The 24,617-nt window shown below is 56.4% G+C and overlaps 1 protein-coding gene across 1 annotated transcript; it reads right to left on the bottom strand.

Moving 5' to 3' along the window:
* Window positions 1–11,627: 11,627 nt before the first annotated feature.
* Window positions 11,628–11,951, bottom strand: RPRM (reprimo, TP53 dependent G2 arrest mediator homolog). Its single transcript, XM_075711459.1, has one exon. It carries the CDS (start codon window positions 11,949–11,951, stop codon window positions 11,628–11,630), a length of 324 nt encoding a protein of 107 aa, XP_075567574.1.
* Window positions 11,952–24,617: the final 12,666 nt, after the last annotated feature.

The following is a 24,617-nucleotide window of genomic DNA, read 5'->3' as shown; positions in this document are numbered from 1 at the left end:
GTCCCTTTGAACCTTTCTACCAAATAGGAAATAACCTGTGAAAAATCTCTTGTCTGAAGAAATGTCGGAATTAGATGAGAAGCAATTCTGCTTTTCCATCCAGCAGCCGGCATGTAACACAAGGAAGGGCATGACCTGTTATTTTCCCCGGCTGCTGCGGATGGATCATGGAAAACTGGCAGTTTGCAGTCAAAATGTCTGAGGTTAGATCTTCGGAAAAGTGCTTTGTGATGGGAAAATTTGGGATGGGTCATCCTGGGAAATGGTGGAAACTTCCTTTTTGGAAGCTTTCAAGCATTAAGGCGGTGTCTGCCCAGGGCAGTTTAGACATACTGTGTCCTGGCCCTGCAATGAGAAATACTGCTTGCTGGGCGTTATAACCTCCCTTTGCCGTGCTTTGCTATTAAAAAAAAGGGTGTTTCAAATCTTCTGGAAACAAGAAAACTCCCATTTTATCATTAGATTGATCATTGTTTCTCTGGTTGAGCACTGTATCCCGTGCATGCCATGGTGAAACCTCCTTCCTCATGGTCCATGGAGCGGTCCAAGCAGTGAAGATGAGGATGAGCATGCTCTGCCTCCAAGGGATGGCACGGCAATGACAGACAATGGCATGAAGTGTTTCACGGTGTTGCACGTTCTGGGCATGTGGGGGTTGTCAGAATTCATTTGGCATTTTGACATAAAAATGTCCAGAATAAACGAAGAAGCGTGCTCCTGGCTGGGAATTCGACGCGGTCCACCACCAGCTGATTGCCTCTCACACCTCTACTCCCTTGCTAAAGCAGGGGCTATTGATCCTGCTTAGATTGATTAAGAGCAGGACAAATTATTTTAGGACATTCATCTCAAAGCACTAGGTTGAATCAATGGCAGTTCACATTTTCCAAGAGGCTGGTGTCTTGCTAAAGCCCCTCTTTTCCATCAGTTGCAGGAATGAATCTTTGCAACGCTGCTGGGAAAGAAAACAAGCTATTATCTCCTTGCCCCACCGGACAGCAAAGCTAGACCCAGGTTACAAGCCTTGGATATACGGTACGTGGTATTGAGCCACGGTAGTAGTGGGATGTCAACATCACTGCACAGTATGGGCCTTTAATGAAAATTAAAAATAGTACAGTGTTTTAAATGCTCCCCGATCTTAGCTCGCAAATGACAGAATGTCAATACTTGGCAGAAATCTTCTATTAAAAGTGTTTTCACAGCCTAACTTCACGCTTTCCACAGGTACGGTTGAACTCCCACAGGTACAGCCCGTGCCATGGGCAGCACTCGCCAGCATTGACAAAGCTCAGGTAGAATATACGAAATTGTGGTTTTTCTGCCTCGATCCACCCTTCTATGAACTGGGAAAGTCACTGGACTGAGTGTGGGGTTGCAATTTACCCACAGAGGGTGGATAAATAGGGTCTGTTTGAATCGCGGCATTTAGTCAGGAGCTGAAGTCTTGCCCGTGTCTCACACGGCCCCAGATATATTGAGTCTCCCAAGTCCCCTGCGAGGTCTCATCCTCCTTATTCCTCTTCCAGGGCAACGAGCTGCTGTTCCACCTCTCGCCGAGCGCTGGGCCCTGTGCATTTAATCAAATTAACTGAACCACCCCGCTGTACAGCCCCGCTGCAGTACAATGGATCTCCCTGGAAGCCTTTAGGTTTCATTATAGCACAAGTTAATAATATTTTCACTAAAGCCTGCTTTTAATTAATGTATGTATTTTCATTTCCTGTCTAAAATACGACAAATGTTAGGTGTCACTAGCTAATACCTGCTGTGCTCCATTTTCCAATAACGCTATTTTTTTTTCCTAAGGTAATTCATTTCTCACTTAAAGAATATCCTGTGGATATGCTTTGTTCAAGTTCAAGGTGTTATTTACGTATAAAAATGGTCATGGTGTACCGTTTGAAAAGGAGGAAAACTGATAGCAAGTACATGGAGCGTGCAAAGAACAAAATTACTCAAGATAATGCAAGTTTTCCTCTTTTCTGATATGGCATAGGAATGCCGAGGAGGTTTGCCCCCAGGGAAAATCAGAGCGCTGGAATTAGGGAGTATTTGCTGGTGGGATTAATATTGCTACAACTGGGTGGGGGGTGAGGTTCGTTAGGTGATGGGACATCTCTCTGCAAATGAACGAGCGTCAGCCCAACCTTTCTGCGCCCTGTAACGATGCGAGACAAATGGGTGGTTTGCGTCTGACGGCAGCGTAGGCTCATCTGGGAGGAAGAGCTCCAGCTAATCTCAGTGGTCTCCTCCATCTCAAACGTGTGCTCTTCTGCGGCTCTAAGTTTACATTTAGCAAAGGGAAGGGGAGATGTAGCTTTCATTAACCATGCAGGGATTTTAATGAAAGTTTCGATGGATTTATGCAACACTGGATATATATTTTGAAAGCTATGAGTGGCAGTTCCATTACACACACACAAACGCCCTAATGGGTAACAGGAATTAAAACATCTCCCTTGCTGCCAAGCAGCCAGCGGTGTTCTGCAGGGGAGTGCATTAAAGAAAACTGCTGGGTTTTCTCCACTGTCTGAAATTGCCAAGTGTCATTCAGCTTGTTTTTGTTGCTTGATAACTTTTGAGTAGTTCTTACATGTAATTAATATTTACAGCATGATTGGCACTTTTCATTCCCTTAGCTTCAGTCGTATGCAGCGATGAACTTAACCAGGGAATTTCGTCAGACAGCAGTGGAGAGGTTGTGTTAGAGGACCAGGTCCAGCTTCTTGCGAATGCAGCAATATCCCATAGGGAATCTATTCCAAAGTTTAGAGTAAAAGTAATAAATATAAGAATTTTTAAATCTTCCCTACAGAGATTATTCCACAGCCTAATATGTCTCATTTTCAAGCTTCTCCTCCAAACAGCAAAATTGCTCTGTTCTGTTCTGGCCTCTTCCAGTCCTGCTCATCTTTTCTGGGTAGAGCTCATCTCCAAAATATTTTCTGCCGCACCAGGTTATCCTGTAGATACGTATCCCACATTCTGCATTCCTGTTCTCATTTCTTTGTCCAAGACCGCATATTTTTCCTTTATGTGTTTTTCTTTCTCTGTAAGTTTCTCCAGGTGCCTGATGATTTTTGCTGCTCTTCCTCTCATTTCCCAGTTTGTCGGTGGTATCTGAGTGGGATTTACACGCCAGCTTTTGTTACCCAGGAACAAACCAGAGCAGGGACTACATTTTTTATTTCATGGTATGTTCATGAATAAAGCACAAAACAAAACTAAGATTTTATGTGCATGTGCATTTACTTTTTTTACACTGTAAAATCACCCCTAACTTTCTTTTAGGCCCAACGTCTGCGGGTGAACACTTGTGCTCATCGCTTCGGTTCCTGGAGCTGGGGAAGAACTTGGACCTCGCTTTCCCAGCAAGGCAGTGAGGGCACAGACGTCCCTTCTGCTCTTACATCCCCATCGTATTATCCCTTGATGTAAGTAGGTTGCTCCTTTCTTTGAAGCCCACGTGTGATACCAGCTCGAACGGGCGTCTTTGTTTCCTTCTGCCTGCATTTGCCGTGACAGACAGGAAATTAAAGTAGCTAAAATGAAAGAAAGACAAAAGAATTTGCACCGAGGAGATGGCAGTAATGAAAGGAGAGCGGGTGCTGCATGCTATCACCAAGGCTGGACCCAGCCCCTTCGTCCTGGTGCCACGCCACTCCGTCTCCTTCATCCCAGTGCCATGCTACTCCCTCTCCTTCATCCTGGTGCCATGCCACTCCATCTCCTTCGTCCTGGTGCCACGCCACTCTGTCTCCTTCATCCCAGTGCCATGCTACTCCCTCTCCTTCATCCCGGTGCCATGCCACTCCGTCTCCTTCGTCCTGGTGCCATGCCACTCTGTCTCCTTCATCCCGGTGCCATGCTACTCCCTCTCCTTCATCCTGGTGCCATGCCGATCTGTCTCCTTCATCCCGGTGCCATGTCACTCTGTCTCCTTCATCCTGGTGCCATGCTACTCCCTCACCTTCGTCCTGGTGCCATGCCACTCCGTCTCCTTCATCCCAGTGCCATGTCACTCCGTCTCCTTCGTCCTGGTGCCATGCCGCTCCATCTCCTTCGTCCCAGTGCCATGCCACTCCATCCCCTTCATCCCAGTGCCATGCTACTCCCTCTCCTTCATCCTGGTGCCATGTTGCTCCGTCTCCTTTGACGTGGTGGATGGCTTTGCTGCGGCGGCCGCACACAGCGGCCATGGGTTTGATGGGCTGTTACGTTCCTACAGCCTGCCTCCCTGGAGACACTTCCAAAATAGAAGCAAGTGTTAGGGGGGAAAAAAAAATCCTAACCTGATTATGATAGAATAAAGGACATAAAAGTGATAGATCGCTTTGTGTATTTTTCATATCATGTGCTCATGACACTGTTTTTCCATGTGCTAAAAATACGTTCTATAACTGCGGAATAGGTCCCAAGCTGCCAGTGGCCAAACTGATGGATACGCTCAGTCCTGAAGAGCTCGGGCTTCCTTTGGTTTCTTTCTTCAGCGATTGTGTCTGGTTCTCGGTGATACAAAAAAAAATCTCATTTTTTTGTCGTTAAAGAATAAAGATGTCCCATAAAAGAAAGCAGCCCCTTACAACCATATGACAGAGGGGATAAATTGTATGGTCACCAGTATCACTTGGCCTGGATTTAAATTCAGTGAAGGAGGGAAGGGATAAGATGGTCCTGTTAAATTTTTGCATTAGAGCATGCCTGCCATTTTGGGACAAGAGAAAAACAAAGCCTTAATACAAGCAGGTGCTCTTAACAACTTTAAGGCTTACAAATCACTTCACTTCTGCAACACCATCATCTGACTCCTGTGTTTGTAAAGTAAAACGGAGAAGGGGGCCGGCCCCGTCCTCTGTTGCTGGCTCAGGGTGTCTGTATGGGGCGGTGGTGCGGCTCCGGCCGTACGGTGGGAGGACGGTGCCCCGGGGCTGGTGCCCTGGGGGAGCCCCCCGGGAGAGGCTGGGGGTGCGAAGCCACAGGGCTGGACCACCAGCATCCCGACAGCATCCCGGCTGCATCCCGGCAGCATCCCGCTAGCATCCCGCCTGCATCCTGCCAGCATCCCACCAGCATCCCAGCTGCATCCCGGCTGCATCCTGGCTGCATCCCACCAGCATCCTGCCTGCATCCTGCCAGCATCCTGCTAGCATCCCAGCTGCTTCCTGGCTGCATCCCGCCGGCATCCCGCCTGCATCCTGCCAGCATCCCGCCTGCATCCCACCAACGTCCCGCCTGCATCCCACCAGCATCCCACCTGCATCCCGCCAGCATCCCACCAGCATCCTGCCAACATCCCGCCAGCATCCCACCTGCATCCCACCAGCATCCTGCCTGCATCCCGCCAGCATCCCACCAACATCCCGCCAACATCCCACCTGCATCCCACCAGCATCCCACCAGCATCCCGCCAGCATCCCGCCAGCATCCCACCAGCATCCTGCCAGCATCCTGCCAGCATCCCGCCAGCATCCCACCAGCATCCCGCCAGCATCCTGCCTGCATCCCGCCAGCATCCCGGCTACATCCTGGCTGCCTGGCCGCGCGGCAGCGAGGGGCTGAAGCCCGCGAGTGGTTCACCTTCTTCCCAAAGCTCGGGCGCCGTGGCCCCTGCTCTGTGTTATCCCTACCCAAGCAAGCGCCAATGCCCTTGTCTTCCCTACAAACATCTACCCCTTTCCGAAACCTGCTGATTTCGCTGATGTTGGCAGACTTTCACAGGCTTACTGCGCACTTTTTAAATAAAAAGCAAGTTTTCCTTTGTATGAAGTTTCAGTTTGCTGCTCCTCAGTGCCGCTCGTGGCACTTCCCCCCTGTATTTTGTACACTTCCCACTGCTTTCTGGCTTCTCTCGCTGTTTTTTTTTCTCTTTCAGCGGAGAAGCCTGTATCGCCGCTCCAGGGACGGCGCGGTGGAGACGGGGAGCAGCCCAACTGGCCCAATTCTCTGGGAGAAAGGCTGGCTGCCAGCCACCAGCCACCAGCCACGCAGGCAAGTGCGACGGGTGACAGCTATCCCTCGCTAATGGTGAGCTCGCAGAAAATTAGATTTTTGGACAGCAATTTTAAATCTTAATTATGGAGCGGACACTGCTGTTTTATAATATAAAAGAATCGAAAGACTTGCTGTCCCCCAGGGCTCCTTCAGCTTTGCCGGTTAGACAGCCCCCGTCGCGGGCTGCTGAAATCAATGGCACCAGCGTAATCCATTCATGCGCACAAACAGAGCTGTCAGGAAGGGAGGAGCACTTTAAATGACTCATTCTTTAATGATAATTAATATGGGCTCAAGCGCAGCTAGGTCTGCATGTTAAAATGGGTTGCCTAGCTCAATACAAGAAGGACATTGGGGTGCTGGAGCGTGTCCAGAGCAGGGCAGCGGAGCTGGGGCAGGGTGTGGAGCACAGGGCTGGTGGGGAGCGGCTGAGGGAGCTGGGGGTGTTCAGCCTGGAGAAGAGGAGGCTGAGGGGAGACCTGATCGCTCTGCAGCTCCTGGCAGGAGGGGGCAGGGAGGGGGTGCTGGGCTCTGCTCCCAAGGAACAGCGATGGGACGGGAGGGAATGGGCTCAAGCTGCGCCAGGGGAGGTTTAGGTTGGAAATTAGGAAAAATTTCTTCATGGAAAGGGTGGTCAAGCACTGGAACAGGCTGCCCAGAGAGGTGGGGGAGTCCCCATCCCTGGAGGGGTTCAAAAAATGGGCGGAGGTGGCACTTTGGGACATGGTTTAGTCTGGTCTACCCTTGATTGGCTTAGAGTAGACTTGGCAGTGTAGGTGAATGGTTGGACTGGATGATCTTAGAGGGCTTTTCCAACCTAAACGATTCTATGATTCTAATATGAAGATTTTTTTTTTGAGGAAACACACTTCCATTACAGGTTCCCAGCCCCAGTCCGAGGTGAGCACCCTGTGCTGGGTGTGCCAGGATCGTTCGATGGCTACTTTAAGTGATAAATATTAAGGCAAATCAGAAGGCTGTAATGTGTGCTGTGCCTGTCCCTGACCATGAAGTTTTGTTTTTTTAACTGCAAATGGACAGCGGGTTCTTATTTTCCTTATTAAAGCTAAACTGCTTTAAAAATCAATGTGAATTTTGCCTGAATATGAAATTGGAATAAAGCCCCGCGCTTGCATATGTCTGACGGCTGAAGTGCACCTTTTTTACTTCAGACGGTGTTTGATTATTATGACCAAAAAGATGTGGCAAGCATACAATTAAAATTGTACAGCCACCTAGACAAATGTAGCCCGAGTACATTCACAGGGCTAGCTAAAAGCAATTGCAGTTGCTGGAGTGTTTTTAATAAGTGTATCCCATTTAAAATATCGAACAAACCACTTCAGCGGGTGTTTGGGAAGTGACTAAGATGCCTCTTGATTTTTGTCCTGGAGGATTAGCACTTTTTTGAGTGCTAATTTTGAGCTGAAAGGGGGAAATCGATTATCTCCTGTTCCCGAGCCCGTGTTCCTGGCTAACTGGGAGAAAAGACGAGACGGGCTGAGAGGCAGCGGAGAACCCGGGTTCCATGTGGCAGGCGGCGGAGGCGTGCCGGGGACAGCTTTGCTGGGTATTTAAGCCCAGAAGAGCTCCGGCTCCGGTGTTTTGCACGCTGGAAGCCGAGGCCGAGCCCGAGGGCTGAGGTCTGCCTGCGGCGCGGTGGCCTGAAGCTCTGCTGCATGGGCACCGCTGTTTTAATTCGAGGCAAGAACCGCCTCGTTATTACTTTGTAGACAGTCATCAGGCGTGCAGGCAGCCTAAGGTGAGACTACTTCAACCCCGACTCAAGAAAAGGGAGATCTGAGCTTTTTTATCTTAGCGCTCAAGAAGAATCGCAAGTAGTACCACGTCAGGGACTTGCTCCGGTTGGGGCCGCGTGGACTTTTCGGGTACCGTTCGCTCCAAAACACCCCTTGAGAGGCTGCAGTGAGAGGTCCCGGCGTGAATCCTGCTGGGAGAGGTCCTGCTGCAAAGTCCTACCCCCACCAGCAGTCACTGAGCATCACAAGGGGCAGGGTTTCCTCACAGATTGGAAATTTCCCCTGTTAAGAGCTCACACCTGACAGCAACGACGGGGAGCTGTTCGGGTCTGCCAGGTCACTCTGAGAGCCTTCTGCTCCTCTGGGAATTTCATGGATGGAAATGTTACGGAGAAACCGGAATGCACGCCAACGAAAGGCCCCTCCAGTTTTGGTGGTAAAATTGCACACACTCTCCCATTTAAGCTGACCAAACAAGGGACAAGTACCAAGCAGCAGGCCGGCTTTTCGTAGTGTCTTCAAGCCAACTACAAGGTGGTGGAGCCCTCCTTTGGGTACCCGCACTGGTTTTATCCCAAACACACCCGTTTCCCGACACCTCAGCACCCCAGCAAGGTGATTTTGCCTTCAGCGTGTTCTAGGAGCTGAGGGGGCTTTGCTGTTGACACCGCAGGCTCCCCTAGCAGCTCTCCAGGAGCTTTTCTAAAAACGTCCCTGGAAGGATGCGTGCAGTGCCCTGACAAAGCCACGTTCGCCGTGAGGTTCCCGCCCCTCGCACACGCAGGTCGTGGCTTTGCACGCGTGTCTAGAAGGGACAGAGGTCTGCTCCGGGCAGGAAGAGCCGGCTTTATGAAGCGCGGAGGTGGCTGTAGCGCCCGGGGGCCGGGCGGGAGATACCTGCCCAAACACCGCTCCCAGCCCGAGTGGAAGCCAACTCCTCCGTCCACCCCGTACAACGCGGGGGTGAGGTGGATGCTGGAGCCCTGGGTGGCATCCGAGAGGTGCTTCTTCCCCGTGCTGCCATCCTCCTGCCCAAAGACGGATCATAAATACCCCAGCTCTCCTGCCCAAAGACGGATCTTAAATACCCCAGCTCTCCTGCCCAAAGACGGATCATAAATACCCCAGCTCTCCTGCCCAAAGACGGATCTTAAATACCCCAGCTCTCCTGCCATTCTCTGTGCCAAGTCCCAAAGTCCCCACAGTACAGAGAGGGAGAATGGCTTGAGGAAAGCTGATGGACCGGGCGCGTTCGAGCACCTCTGCATCACTGAGTAGGAAAAACCCTTTTCCCAACTGTTCCCTGCCTAAAATGAGGTACCTCTGCAGGGATTGAAGAGTCACAAGCACTTCATTAAGGTAGGGGCTCTCACCTTGTACGGGTCCTTAGGCAGGAGGCCACGTGTGCTCTTGGGCCGAGGTTGAAAATTCTGCGATTTTATTACAGGAGCAGGAGTTTGCCGTGCCTCAGATTTACGGCGTTGGAAAAAGCTGTGGCTTCTGGCAAAGGTTAATCAAAATGTATTCTACTTCAAGTGTTCGCTGTAATTAATAAAGAATGCCTAATGAGTCTAGCTCTCAAAAAGCGTTCAAACGCGCAGCGCGCTCCTTGCGAGTCAGATTACGGGAACGATTGTGTTATCTGCAACGCCACGGAGTGATGCAAATTAAAAAGTTGGAAATGCTTTGCAGTGACTGATACATCTATATTAGGAGTTCTCCCGCTTATTGCATTATCTTAAAATTCTGCTTTATCTAACAAAGGGGTAGAGAAAGGGGGAGTGTTTTGGTTAAATTTCTCACCAATGTTTCAGCTGATAGATGGCTTAGTAGCATTTATTTTGATGTAATGACAAAGTCCATAGCGTATTTGTCTCCCAGAGAACAGGCAGATCTGTTCTTTGTCTTTCCCTTAAATGTAGCTGTAAATGAGTGAGTACATGGCTGAGATTTCTGCTCGCCTGAGGGAACTGGACTGCACTGAGATACTGGTTTGTCTCATTTTCTACCAAAAGTTTATCTGCAGTCCAGTGGTTGGCTCCAGCTGTATTTCATCCCCTTCTAGCTCAGGTGCGTTTTGTAAATGCCGAGTTTCACCTTGTCTATCAAAAATGGGAACTTCTGGTAACACTTCCTAAGGATGCCTGTAACGATTCGGTAGCTTGGCCATCTTCACACCAGCTCGGGATAAACTGAGGGGAAAGCAAGCAGTCTGAACACTGCGCGGCTGCCTGGAAAACGTCCCGATGCTTATCGCCATTAAAAATACTGACAATTAACAGCCTGAGACTGCAGGACTTTGGGCGTCACGAGAGAGATTTTCTCATGATATTTTTCTCATTTTCTCACAGGCAGGTTGCTTGAGCCTTTTTGCCCCCCTCCTGCTGCTGTGGTCCCCGGCAAGCGTTTATGCCGGTTCCGCTCCTCCTCCGGCGAATGTAGATACATTGATTTATCACTAGCAGCCAGTGCAAGCCCGCGGGGATGGGATAAACAGCTGTGCAGACCTCCCAGAGAAAAGTGCTCTGGTATGGCTACGGAGGAAATGCATGAAGGGAAAAAGAAACAAACAAAAAAAATCCTGCGCAAGCCTAAATTTCTCCCTCCCTTAAATGTGACCGTAAGAAGTCACCTGTTGGGGCGGCTTTCGGCTGGGTTAACGAACAGTACGGAGAGCGGTTTTCTAGAGCCAAAGCGGGATGGACGGGGATACAAACGGGGTGTGCTGGCTCATTTCCCTGGCCAAAGCCCGAATCCACGGGGCAGCGGCGCGGTTCCCGCGTGTCCCCACGGCACATCCCACCCTGCGCCCAGGGAGCGGGGTACCGCGACCACCCGTCCTTCTGCAACCGGGGCCCGGGGGGGGGGGAGAAACGGGCTGAAATGGAAGTTTTAGCCCAGCTGCGAGGCAAAAACCCGCAAGGACCGGCCGCTTCACCCCGAGCTCCGTGGGTACCCCCCTGCGTGCTTCGCTCGGCGGCGGGGAAGCCCGGCCGCCCCCCCCCCCCCGGGACCCCCTCCCCGCTCGGAAGCACCGTCGGGACCCCGGGACGCGGAGGCGGGAGGCGTTTATTACCGCGAAGGAAATGAGGAACCCGCAGAGCTGCTGCCGTCGGAGCGCGCTTCGCTTCGGACCCCGCGGGTCGGGCCCGGGCGGCTCCGGGGGCCGCGGGGCAGCCGCCGCCCCCCGCCCGTCGCAGCGGCCCCCGGGGCGCCGGGCTCGCTTCGCTGCCGCGGTTTAAGGAGCCCCGGCGCGAAGGGCCGGTGGCGGCAGCCCCGCCGCCGTCTGTCCGGGCCCCACCGCGGTCTGTCCGGGCCCCGCCGCGGTCTGTCCGGGCCCCGCCGCCGTCTGTCCGGGCCCCGCCGCGGTCTGTCCGGCCCCCGCCGCCGTCTGTCCGACCCCTGCTGCGGTCTGTCCGACCCCCGCTGCGGTCTGTCCGGGCCCCGCCGCCGTCTGTCCGACCCCTGCTGCGGTCTGTCCGACCCCCGCTGCGGTCTGTCCGGGCCCCGCCGCGGTCTGTCCGGGCCCCGCCGCCGTCTGTCCGGGCCCCGCCGCCGTCTGTCCGACCCCCGCCGTCTGTCCGACCCCCGCTGCGGTCTGTCCGGGCCCCGCCGCGGTCTGTCCGGGCCCCGCCGCCGTCTGTCCGGGCCCCGCCGCCGTCTGTCCGACCCCCGCCGTCTGTCCGACCCCTGCTGTGGTCTGTCCGGCCCCCGCCGCGGTCTGTCCGGGCCCCGCCGCCGTCTGTCCGACCCCCGCCGTCTGTCCGACCCCCGCCGCCGCCTGTACGGCCCCCGCCGCGGTCTGTCCGGCGGAGGCACGGCCGTCGTGGGGGTCGTGCGGGCGGGGGGCCCGGCCCGGCGCCGTCGGGGCGGTCAGTAGGGCCCCACCACCACCGCCTCCACCTCCTTGGACGGCCGGCGGTCCTTGACCAGAAAGTTGATCATGCCCTCGGACTTGATGAGGAGGTTGCAGCCCAGGAAGAAGATGCCGAAGACGACGGTGAGGGCCAGCACGCACATGACGGCGATCTGCACCACCCGCACGATGTACAGGCTCCGCTCGTCCCCCGCCGCCGCCGCCGCCGTCCCGCCGCCGTCGGTGACCACGGAGGCCGCGGTGCAGCAGCGCAGGGCCCGCTCCAGCTCCAGCACCGCGCCGCCGCCCGCCAGCAGCCCCGCCGCCGCCGAGCCGTTCATCCCGCCCGGCCGCCCCGCCGCCGCCGCCGCCGCATGCAGGCGGGCCGGGCCGGGCCGAGCCGAGCCGAGCCGAGCCGAGCCGTGCCCAGCCGTGCCCAGCCCCGCCGAGCCGTGCCCAGCCGTGCCCGAGCAGCTCCGCGCTGCCCGCCCGCTCCGCTCCGCCCCGCCGGGGAGCGGGGCCCGGGGAGGAGGAGGAGGAGGGGGGGTGGGGAGAGGGTGGGGGTGGGAGGGCGGGGAGAGGGGTTGGGGAGCGGGGGGGGGGCGCGGAGGGTGCTGGGGGGGTGGGGGGGGCGGGAGGGAGGGGTGCAAGAGGGTGGGGGGGAGATTGTGGGGAGGGGAGGTTGTGGGGAGCAGGGAGATTCTGGGGAGGGGAGATTTTGGGGAGGGGGGATTGTGGGGAGCAGGGAGATTGTGGGGAGTGGAGATTTTGGGGAGGGGGGATTGTGGGGAGCAGGGAGATTGTGGGGAGTGGAGATTTTGGGGAGGGGGGATTGTGGGGAGCAGGGAGATTGTGGGGAGTGGAGATTTTGGGGAGGGGGGTTGTGGGGAGCAGGGAGATTCTGGGGAGCAGGGAGATGGTGAGGAGAGAAGATTGTGGGGAGCAGGGAGATTGTGGGGAGTGGAGATTTTGGGGAGGGGGGATTGTGGGGAGCAGGGAGATTCTGGGGAGCAGGGAGATGGTGAGGAGAGAAGATTGTGGGGAGCAGGGAGATTCTGGGGAGTGGAGATTTTGGGGAGGGGGGATTGTGGGGAGCAGGGAGATTCTGGGGAGGGGAGATTTTGGGGAGGGGGGATTGTGGGGAGCAGGGAGATTGTGGGGAGTGGAGATTTTGGGGAGGGGAGGTTGTGGGGAGCAGGGAGATTGTGGGGAGTGGAGATTTTGGGGAGGGGGGATTGTGGGGAGCAGGGAGATTCTGGGGAGGGGAGATTTTGGGGAGGGGAGGTTGTGGGGAGCAGGGAGATTGTGGGGAGTGAGGATTTTGGGGAGGGGGGATTGTGGGGAGCAGGGAGATTGTGGGGAGCAGGGAGATGGTGAGGAGAGAAGATTGTGGGGAGGGGAGATTGTGGGGAGTGGAGATTTTGGGGAGGGGGGATTGTGGGGAGCAGGGAGATTGTGGGGAGTGGAGATTTTGGGGAGGGGAGATTGTGGGGAGCAGGGAGATTGTGGGGAGTGGAGATTTTGGGGAGGGGAGGTTGTGGGGAGCAAGGAGATTGTGGGGAGTGGAGATTTTGGGGAGGGGGATTGTGGGGAGGGGAGATTTTGGGGAGGGGAGGTTGTGGGGAGCAGGGAGATTCTGGGGAGAGGAGATTTCAGGGAGGAGAGATTTTGGGGAGAGGAAATTTCAGGGAGGGGAGGTTCTGAAGAGCAGGGAGATTGTGGGGAGGGGAGATTCTGGGGAGCAGGGAGATGGTGAGGAGAGAAGATTGTGGGGAGGGGAGATTTTGGGGAGGGGAGATTTTGGGGAGGGGGGATTGTGGGGAGCAGCGAGAATGGGGGCTGGGGCTGGGGGAGCGGGGCTGGGCAGGGAGGGGTTGGGGAGTGGGTTGTGGGGCCTGGGATTTTTAAGGGAGGGGTTTGGAGGGATGGGGGGAGTGGGGTTTGGGGTGGGGAGTGAGATTTTGGCCCGTGCGTTCTGGGCAGTGGGTGCTTGCCCGTGATTTTTCAAGGATGGGTTGTTTTAAGGGAGCAGGCTTTGAGGGGGGATTGCCAGGGAGTGGGGGTTTGGGAGTGTTTTTTGGGGGGAGAAACAGACTTTCAGCGATCAGGTTTTGGGGGAGCAGGATTTTCCAAGTGGGTTTTTAAGGGAGCACGTTCTGGGGCATGGGTTTCCAGGGAGAGTGAGCTTTTGGGAGCGGGGTTTTGGGAACCGTGTTTTAGAGGAGGAGGTGTCTGCAGCGGGGGGGGGGTGCAGCGCCCATCCCTGGGGCTGTAGAAGGAGCTGGACCAGAGCTTTGGGGCTCAGCTTGTTGAACCTCACCCCCCCGCAAACACCCCCCGAGCCCCAGGTCTGTTCTAATTGAAGGTTCGGCCACTGCGCAGCCCCGTGATTTTTTCAGAGCGAGTTTTTCGGAGCGAGTTTTTGGGAGCTGTGCCTCCCCGCGTGCCGCTGGAGGCCACGGTCCCCGGGAGAGGTGCCACCAGGAGCGGTGGCAACCAGCTGTGACCCTGGGGCTTCTGCACCCCACTGCCCACCCGGCGGCTGGGGGCACGGGCCCGTAAATGGGTGGCTTGTCACCTTCCACAACATCCCCAGCCCTGGGGACGCACCCCAGCACCCCGGGGACCGAAGCTGCTTCCCCAGAGGCACCCGAGTGCCTGGGGACGGCGGGGGGGTCGTGCCCCCCTCAGCTGTTGCTGCGGGGAGGGCCCAGCCCGGCTGCTGCTACTGGGACCACTTTCCCCACCTGCGGTTTGGGGGTTTGGTGACGACGGGCAGGACGGTCTCTTGCTCACGTGCCTCCGGCCGAGCGATGACTTGGGATATTTCCGAGCGGAGGATGTGGATGCAGGCAGAGCTCGGAGCTGCGAGCGGCAAGCGGCTGCTGCCGTCGTTAACCCTGCCTTCTCTTTGCCTGAACGGAGATTTAATTATCGCAAACAGCCAGAGGAATATGTGTGCCGGGGGCTGCGAGCAAACGCTGCCCAGGGCAGGGTGGGTGTGATGGCTGCGCGGCACCTTACACTATCCAGGGCTGGTCCTCACGGGAATGAACTAGCGGGGAGGTCGAGGCCAGGCGCGGAGAAATTGCATTTTCTGAGCCCCTTGCAGCGAATTCATCTTAGCGTGGCGGCTGTTTCATTCGGCGCTCACAGGCAACGATGCAGAGCCCAGCTGTAGCCCATTGCACGCATCCTGGCCTCGATGCGCCCCGTTCCTTTGGCGCAGGGCGTGGGGGGGTGGCAGCGCCCATGCGGGGTCCCCTCCCTGCGGAGCCCAGCGTGGCCGGCGCGGTCTGCCGAGAGCAGCCTGCCTCCGAGGCCGTGCTAGATGAGCTCTGCTGCCTTATCAGATGGGACACGGCGAGAACGTTTTGTTTTTGCTGTTGGAGGAGGCACAGGGCTGGTGGGGAGCGGCTGAGGGAGCTGGGGGTGTTCAGCCTGGAGAAGAGGAGGCTGAGGGGAGACCTGATCGCTCTGCAGCTCCTGGCAGGAGGGGGCAGGGAGGGGGTGCTGGGCTCTGCTCCCAAGGAACAGCGATAGGATGAGAGGAAATGGGCTCAAGCTGCGCCAGGGGAGGTTTAGGTTGGATATTAGGAAAAATTTCTTTACAGAAAGGGTGGTCAAGCATTGGGACAGGCTGCCCAGAGAGGTGGGGGAGTCCCCATCCCTGGAGGGGTTCAAAAAACGGGCAGAGGTGGCACTTTGGGACATGGTTTAGTGGGCACGGGGGTGTTGGGTTGATGGTTGGACTGATGATCTTAGAGGGCCTTTCCAACCTTAATGGTTCCTAGTTTTACTTTTATTAAAAACTAATCCAGCCAGCAAGCCAGGAAACATGGAATTATTGCTCTCCCCTTGATTGGTTTAGTGGTGGACTTGGCAGTGTTAGGTTAATGGTTGGACTGGATGATCTTAGAGATCCTTTCCAACCTTAATGATTCCTAGTTTTGCTCTCATTATAAATAATCCAGCCACCAAGCCAGGAAACATGAAATTGCTGCTCTGCCCTTGATTGGCTTAGAGTGGACTTGGTAGTGTTGGGTTAATGGTTGGACTGGATGATCTTAAAGGTCTTTCCCAACCAAAACGACTCTAGGAGTCTGATTCTGTGAAGAAGATAGTATTAATTCTAGTTAGCAATGGGAGTGCTGGCAGTTGTTTTAGCCGGAGGAGAATGCTGGAAGAGGTGTCCAAACCCCACATGACTGCCGTCTGCAGGCTGTGATTGTCGAGTGGCCGTGCAAAGCAGCCGGTGGGAGCGGCGGGCGCGTGGGTCGGGGTCTGCCCCTCGCGCTCCTCTCCATGTAGCGGCTCTTGGCACCTCTCAGCAGCAGTTAGGAAGATGGTTCTCATCCCTAAGTTATGTGGGAAAAGTCCTGCGCATGCTTTCGGCTCTGAAAAGCTAGTGGCTAAGGGTAAGGAGAGCTGGATCCCTGTGCCCACTTGGCTCTGCAGACCGCTAGCAAGTTGTCGGTGGATTAATCGTTTGCAAATCCTAAAGTTAAAGTGCTTCGGCAATGTTTTCTAACAAGTGAGGCTGACAGCGCCCTGAGGCAGCAGCAGCGTTAGGCCCGTGTTAGAAACGGGGACATCGCAGCGTGATGGAGTGGTGGTTGTGTCAAAAGGGAGGAATTGTGGAGAACGCGACCCCTGTTCATGGACGTTGCGCCTTTTAATTGAGATTTCATCTTTATTAGTTTTCTGTGATAAGGAAACAATATAAAGAGCGAGCCTTGGTCTGGGCAGTCCAAACTGCGTGGTTTTCATACCTCCCCACTTAATTTAACAGCAAGACGAAGGCAAGATGCACAATTTAACCTCTTAAAGCTCCTGCCATTGTTGTTCTTCTTTTTATCCTTACGATTTGCAAACTGGAAGTGGATTAGCCTTGAAGACCAGAGCGTATTTCGTCTTGGCCAGTGAACAGAGTTGCTAAAGGCTCTGGGGACAGGGACTTTGGGCAGCGCGGCGTCAGGTGGGTGCAGCGGACCGGCACGCAGAGGCTGGGGGAAGGGCTCGCCCCCTCCCCTCCTCCAGGGCTGTGGCTAAGGGCAGGCAGGAGGGCACCAGGAAAGGGCAGGTGCTTTAGAGTGTTTCGTGGAGCTGCCGGATGGCGAAGGACGTTCTCCTTTACACTGTTTCGGGGTGGAAAAACCGTCTAGGAAAGAAGGGGAAGAAAAAAAAAAGCACAAATCATTTTAGCAGTGTACAAACAGACAGTTTTGGGCGAAGATCGCCTGTAAGAGGTGATTCTATTCTAATTGTAATTATTCTAAAGATTCTGTTCTAGTTTTACTTTCATTAAAAATAATCCAGCTGCCAAGCCAGGAAACACAAAATTGCTACTCTCCCCTTAATTGGTTTAGTGTGGACTTGGTAGTGTAGGTGAATGGTTGGACTGGATGATCTTAAAGGTCTTTTCCAACCTAAACGATTCTGTGATTCTATGATTCTGTGATGGGGATGGGGCGGGGATGGGATGAGGGAGGGGAGGGGATGGGATGGGAGGGCATGGAGATGGGGATGGGGATGGAAATGGGATGGGATGGGGATGGGATGGGATGGGAGGGAATGGGGATGGGAAGGGATGGGGATGGAAGTGGGATGGCAATGGGTTGGGAGGGGAATGGGGATGGGGATAGAAATGGGATGGCGATGGAATTAGATGGGGATGGGATGGGGATGGAAATGGGATGGAGATAGAGATGTGATGCCAATGGGCTTGGGTGGGGATGGGATGGGGATGGAAATGGGATGGGGATGGAAATGGGATGGGGATGGAGATGGGATGGCAATGGGATTGAGCAGGGATGGGATGGGGATGGAAATGGGATGGGGATGGGATTGGATGGGGATGGAAATGGGATGAGGATGGGGATAGAGATGGGATGGGATGGCAATGGGATTGGGTGGGGATGGGGTTAGTTGGGGATGGGGATAGAGATGGGATGGGGATGGGATGGCAATGGGATTGTGTGGGGATGGGATTGGATGGGATGGGGATGGAGATGAGTTGGGGATGGAACTGGATGGGATGGGGATGGGGATGGATGGGATGGGAGTGGGGATGGATGGGATAGGGTTGGCGATGGGGATGGGATTGGATGGGGATGGTGGGGATGGGGATGGGATGGGATGGGGCTGGGGTGGGAGTGGCAATGGGGTGGAGAGGGGACAGGGCTGTGGCAGGAGCGGGGCTGGGGACAGGGCTGTGTTTCGGCTCCAGGCAGCGCTGGAGGGGGTGCCCGGGGGTGGAGGGGGTGCCCGGGGCGGAGGGGGTGCCCGGGGGCGGAGGGGGTGCCCGGGGGCGGAGGGGATGCCCGGGGCGGAGGGGGTGCCCGGGGTGGAGGGGGTGCCCGGGGGCGGAGGGGATGCCCGGGGCGGAGGGGGTGCCCGGGGTGGAGGGGGTGCCCGGGGGTGGAGGGGATGCCCGGGGCGGAGGGGGTGCCCGGGGGTGGAAGGGGATGCCCGGGGCGGAGGGGGTGCCTGGGGGCGGAGGGGGGTGCCCGGGGGTGGAAGGGGATGCCCGGGGCGGAGGGGATGCCCGGGGCGGAGGGGGTGCCCGGGGGTGGAGGGGATGCCCGGGGTGGAGGGGATGCCCGGGGCGGAGGGGGTGCCCGGGGGTGGAAGGGGATGCCCGGGGCGGAGGGGGTGCCCGGGACACCCAGCTCGGCCGCCCCCGATGCCGGGGTGCAGTCACAGCCCCCAGCGCCCCCCCCGCTCCGGGCCGGGCTCCGCCCCCGGGGCTGCGCGTGCCTGGGCGGGGCCGGGCCGCGAGCGGGGCCCAGCGCAGGGCGCGCAGCGACACCTGGCGTGCGCGCGGGGGCGGCACCGGCACCGGCACCGGCACCGGCACGGGATGGGCATGGACACGGCATGGACACGGGGACAGGGACACGGGGACAGGGACACGGGCACGGGCACGGGCATGGGCATGCACACGGGATGGGCACGGACACGGGATGGGCACGGACACGGGGACACGGACACAGGGACACGGACACGGGGACACGGGATGGGCACGGACATGGGGACACGGACACGGGGACACGGGATGGGCACGGACACGGGATGGGCACGGACACGGGGACATGGACACAGGGACACGGGATGGGCACGGACACGGGGACATGGACACAGGGACATGGGATGGGCACGGACACAGGGACATGGACACGGGGACACGGACATGGGCATGGACACGGGAACAGGGACACGGGGACAGGGAAACGGGCACGGGCACGGGCATGGGCATGGACACGGGATGGGCACAGACACAGGGACACGGACACAGGGACACGGACACGGGGACACGGGATGGGCACGGACACGGGATGGGCACGGACACAGGGACACGGACACGGGGACACGGACACGGGGACACGGGATGGGCACGGACACGGGGACACGGACACAGGGACACGGACACGGGGACACGGGATGGGCACGGACACGGGATGGGCACGGACACGGGGACACAGACACGGGGACACGGGATGGGCACGGACACGGGATGGGCACGGACACGGGGACACGGACACGGGGACACGGACACGGGGACACGGGATGGGCACGGACACGGGATGGGCACGGACACAGGGACACGGACACGGGGACACGGGATGGGCACGGACACGGGATGGGCACGGACACGGGGACACGGACACGGGGACACGGGATGGGCACGGACACGGGATGGGCACGGACACAGGGACACGGACACGGGGACACGGGATGGGCACGGACACGGGATGGGCACGGACATGGGGACACGGACACGGGGACACGGACACGGGGACACGGGATGGGCACGGACACGGGGACACGGACACGGGGACACGGACACAGGGACACGGACACGGGGACACGGGATGGGCACGGACACGGGATGGGCACGGACACGGGGACATGGACACAGGGACATGGGATGGGCACGGACACAGGGACACGGACACGGGGACACGGACATGGGCATGGACACGGGAACAGGGACACGGGGACAGGGAAACGGGCACGGGCACGGGCATGGGCATGGACACGGGATGGGCACAGACACAGGGACACGGACACAGGGACACGGACACGGGGACACGGGATGGGCACGGACACGGGATGGGCACGGACACAGGGACACGGACACGGGGACACGGACACGGGGACACGGGATGGGCACGGACACGGGGACACGGACACAGGGACACGGACACGGGGACACGGGATGGGCACGGACACGGGATGGGCACGGACACGGGGACATGGACACAGGGACACGGGATGGGCACGGACACAGGGACACAGACACGGGCATGGGCATGGACACAGGGACATGGGGACACGGGATGGGCACGGACAAGAACACCCGCGGACACAGGCATGGGTATGGACACAGACACAGGGGCATGGGCACGGACATGGACATGGGCATGGACACAGGCACAGGAACATGGGATGGGCACAGACACAGGGAAACGGGCACACACGGACATGGGCACGGGCATGGACACAGGCACCCATGGACATGGGCACAGGCACGGGTATGGACATGGACACGGGCACGGACACAGGCACGGACATGGGCATGGATATGGACACCCACAGACACGAGCATGGACACAGGGACATGGGCACGGACACAGGTGTGGACATGGACATGGGCACAGGCACCCATGGGCACGAGCATGGGCATGGACATGGGCACGGCCGCAGGCACGGGCACAGACACAGCCACGGACACAGTCATGGGCACCCCCAGACACAGGCATGGGCACGACCATGGACACAGGCATGGGCACGGACAGAAACAGGCACAGCCATGGACACAGGCACGGGCATGGACAGAAACAGGCACAGCCATGGACACAGGCACGGGCATGGGCATGGCCACGGACACAGGCACAGGCACCTACAGACACAGGCATGGGCACGGACATGGCCACAGGGACATGGCCATGGCCACAGGCATGGCCACAGGCAGGGACATGGCCACAGGGATGGGCATGGACACGGGCACAGATGCGGGCATGGGCACAGGCACAGCCACAGCCACGGACATGGGCACAGCCACAGGGACACGGCCACGCACAGCCACGGCCACGGGCACAGGCATGGACATGGCTGTGGCCATGGGCACAGTCCACAGACATGGGAACACGGCCACCCTAGCCACGGGCATGGACATGGACATGGGGATACAGCCACCCACGCCCACGGGCATGGACATGGACACAGGGACACGGCCACCCATGGCCACAGACACAGCCAGGACGGCTCCATGCAGCCCCATTTCCCACCACTTTCTCCTTTACAAGGGCAGAAATCCGATTTCTAAACCAGATTAGGAGCACCTGCCTAAGCTGTGCTTAGCTACTGCGAAGCTTCGCTCGCTCTGGGTTTCAGATTCCCGGTGCTAATCGAACAGGGTGCAATACTAGACTCAAAGCTAATACAGGAAAAAAACCCAACCCAAAACCTGCAGAGGGCAAATTCAGGTGGCCTCTTCAACACCATGGTGGTTGAGAAGAGTGCGAGGTAAAGTAGGGAGTCACTGTTAAACTCTGTGTTGGGCTCAGCTGAAGGGTTTCAGAAAGTCCTTGTAGCCAAGAGGATTGGGAGGAGAGGAGTCCCCAGGTACAGATGCATCCTTACTCAGCATCTTGGTCATGGTGAATATAGAATCATAGAATCATCGGATCGTTGAGGTTGGAAAAGACCTTTAAGATCATCCAGTCCAACCATTAACCCAACACTGCCAAGTCCACCATTAAACCAATTAAGGGGAGAGTCGTAATTAATTTCATGTTTCCTGGCTTGGTGGCTGGATTAGTTTTAATGAAAGGAAAAACTAGGAATCACTAAGGTTGGAAAGGATCTCTAAGATCATCAGCCCAACCATCAACCCAACACCCCCATGCCCAATAAACCATGTCCCCAAGTGCCACCTCTGCCCATTTTCTGAACCCCTCCAGGGCTGGGGACTCCCCCACCTCTCTGGGCAGCCTGTTCCAATGCCTGACCACTCTTTCCATGAATAAATTTTTCCTAATATCCAATCTAAATCTGCAATCTAATATTGCAGGACCGTGACACTTCATTCTCTGGCTGCCAAGACGTTCATAATGCACAGCCCGTGCTACGGCCCGCTGTGCTGTGCGAGTACCGAGCACCGGTGCGGCTCAGCTGACTGCCCCGAGTAGGGCGCAGCCGATACCGGCACCGCATTTTATCATCACTGAACACTCACGAAAGTTTCTCCAAGCTTCGGACACAGCCAGCACCAACCTCTCCCAAGGCGAGTGCCTGCACATAGCCCCTCCGTACTGGCGCTCGAAATGCCAACGCGGCGCAGGGCACCTTCCCGTGCCCGGGTGATGTAGGTGTGCGTCCTGCATTTTGCAGCGAGTACCGAGGAACCGGCGAGCGCAATCCCAACGGGCTGCCCAGGCCCCGTGGGCATTCACATCATTCCTTATCTCCCGCTCCCAGAAAGAGCAAGCTTTTCCGTGCCCGGTGGCGGGTATCACTGCTGACCTCCCCCGGTGAGCGGCGTGGGGACCCGTCCAAGGAGGCTCACAGCACGGCTCTTCTCCAGCTTCGGAGACAGGGGGTTTCGAGGAGGGAAAATACTGAATTTGTTCTGGTGTTTCTTTGGAGAGCGGGTGCAGGGAAGCGATGGGGGAGGCAGGGGCACTCCTGCGCGGGGCTGTCGCTGGCGGAGGCACCGGCTCTGCCCCGCGCCGCAGGGAGGGACGGCGGGGGAGAGGCGGCTGCAGAAGGGAGCTCCGGCTCGGCCGGGGACAGGGGTGCTTCTGCAGCCCCGGCTTGGGGACCACTGAGGGCCAGCAAGGAGCACAGCCTGTTTTGCCAGGCCAGAGCAGGCTTAGGGCACGCTGGCGTGGCGGAGATCCGCTGTTAGATGGGTTGAACGTCACCGTGGCTTCCCTTGCACCAACAAGACGCTTTGGAGATCGGTCCCTCCCTGGGCTAGCAGGGTCACCTTGATCTTTGCGTAACTCTCTGTGGACTTAACTAAACCACGTGCCTACGGGTGCCGGAGGTAGTATATGCTTCGGTGATTAGCGTAAAGCTTTAGGCTAGGGGAAAAGAGGATTTGGGGCCATGTGGGGGAGGTGGTGGGAGGGGCTTGGGGACAGTCCTGTATCCTGTCCAGACACCGCGGTTCGATGCGGCTCAAGCCCCCAGAGTGGTTCAGCTGTTAAATGGGTGTGCGACCCAGTTCAAACCACCCTGCAGTAAACAGGAGACTCCAGTTGCTGCCCGGTATTTTGGAGAAGGTGCTCAGTCCCCTCCTCTTGCTGCAAGCGTTCGCACGCGAAGGTGTGATGCAGAGCTTCTTGTCAAAAGTACGATATGTTTTGTGCTGCAGACAGTCCTGCTTTTATCCGGGCTGTTTTCCTCTGTAGGTGCTGATCAGAGCTCAGCCACTCGGGTTATTTGTTTGTTTGTAAGCTGACAAAACTACCGGGAGTGGGGTATTTGGTCTTAGGGTATTGATCTTAGGGTATTGATCTTAGAGCTCCTTTCCAACCTTAGCAATTCTGTTCTAGTTTTCCTTTCATTAAAAACTAATCCAGCCAGCAAGCCAGGCAACATGCAATTAATTATGACTCTCCCCTTAATTGGTTTAGTGTGGACTTGGTAGTGTTGGGCTAATGGTTGGACTGGATGATCTTAAAGGTCTTTGCCAACCTCAACGATTCGGTGATTCTGTTTCTCCCTCCCCTGGGTATAACGAAGTTTCACAGTGCTTGCTGTGGGGTGCTTTGGCCACCACTCACCCCAATACCTGAGGGCACCTAGAGCGCGGGCGATGTCCATCTGCCGGAGGCAGCTTCGCCCGGATACGTGACTTCTGCAGGGCCCGCAGCGCTGCGGGCCATGGGAGGGCTGCCCTGCCCTGCCCGCCAAGGCATCCCCCGGCTGCGAGCCCTCCTCGCGCCCTTTCTGCCGGTCCTGCGCCTCACCGGCTTGCCTATCTCCAGTTATCCCTGTTTTGAAAAAAAAAAAAATTTAAAGCTAGACTAAAAATAAAATGTAATGCTTTTATGACTGTAGTAAGCAGCGTGTAATTCGGTGCTGAAGAGCAACCCGCCTTTGCTCCCGCAGAGAGCGTCAGCGGCAGGGAGGGAAGGTGGGAAGGGGCCAGGTACCTGCCCGCAGCGTGCACAACCAGCAGCTTCGCCCCGGGAATTACGGTGCCTAATAAACGCTTGGGAATCTCCCCAGGGAAATTTTAGAAAACTGCACGTTTGATTTTTTCTCTCCCCCCCTCCCCCCTTACCCCCCTACATTTTCACTTTGCTTATTATCTTAATTTGTTCTATTTTGATCAAGGCAATGAAAACAAGATTCAGTCTTTTAAACTACTTTATCTGAGGAAGGGAGAAATTGCGTATTTATAAAACAAGCCAGTCAACGGATGTGTGAAACACACTCTGTTCCATTCCGGGTGTATTCCATTGGTAATTAGCTATAAATACACTCTCATTTGGTGACTGATTTTAAGTATATTTATTCTACTTAGATGTGGAAAAATATTCATGTTGATCAGCTCCCCCGAGGCCTTCATCAGGCAAGCTTAATGAAGAGAACAGACAGGTGCTTTTTATGAGCTTTTTTTTTTTTTTTTAATTTTAAGAGAGGCTCGTAACAGTACCTCTTTCATCCCCATCTCCAGCTGAGAACCCATGCCGTCAGCAGAGCTAATATCTCACAACAGGATCCTCCGGGCTTCGGAGTATAAATATTCACAACTTTGTTCTTCCTCCATTTTGTCAGAAAAAGTGCAATAACCGATAACGAAAGCTTGGAAAACAATCCCATAAATTCGCAGGGTTTGGTTCAGTTCACAGCGAGGATGAGACAAACAGGGGTACGACTGCTGAAAGAGAACGGAGGTGCAGTGATGCCAGACCGATGTCGAACAGAATAAAGATTTTTTTTTCCATTGGAAGGGACCCAGAGCGATCCAACGCCTGACCACGTCG

The sequence above is a fragment of the Pelecanus crispus genome, chromosome 5 (assembly GCF_030463565.1).
Source record: "Pelecanus crispus isolate bPelCri1 chromosome 5, bPelCri1.pri, whole genome shotgun sequence".
In the NCBI taxonomy this organism is placed as follows: Eukaryota; Metazoa; Chordata; class Aves; order Pelecaniformes; family Pelecanidae; genus Pelecanus; species Pelecanus crispus.
The sequence above is the reverse complement of the archived record's forward strand: the minus strand, read 5'-3'. Positions and strand labels throughout refer to the sequence as shown.

Excerpts from the sequence above, each read along its gene's own strand:
- RPRM (XM_075711459.1), bottom strand. The coding sequence starts at position 11,951 with ATGAACGGCTCGGCGGCGGCGGGGCTGCTGGCGGGCGGCGGCGCGGTG.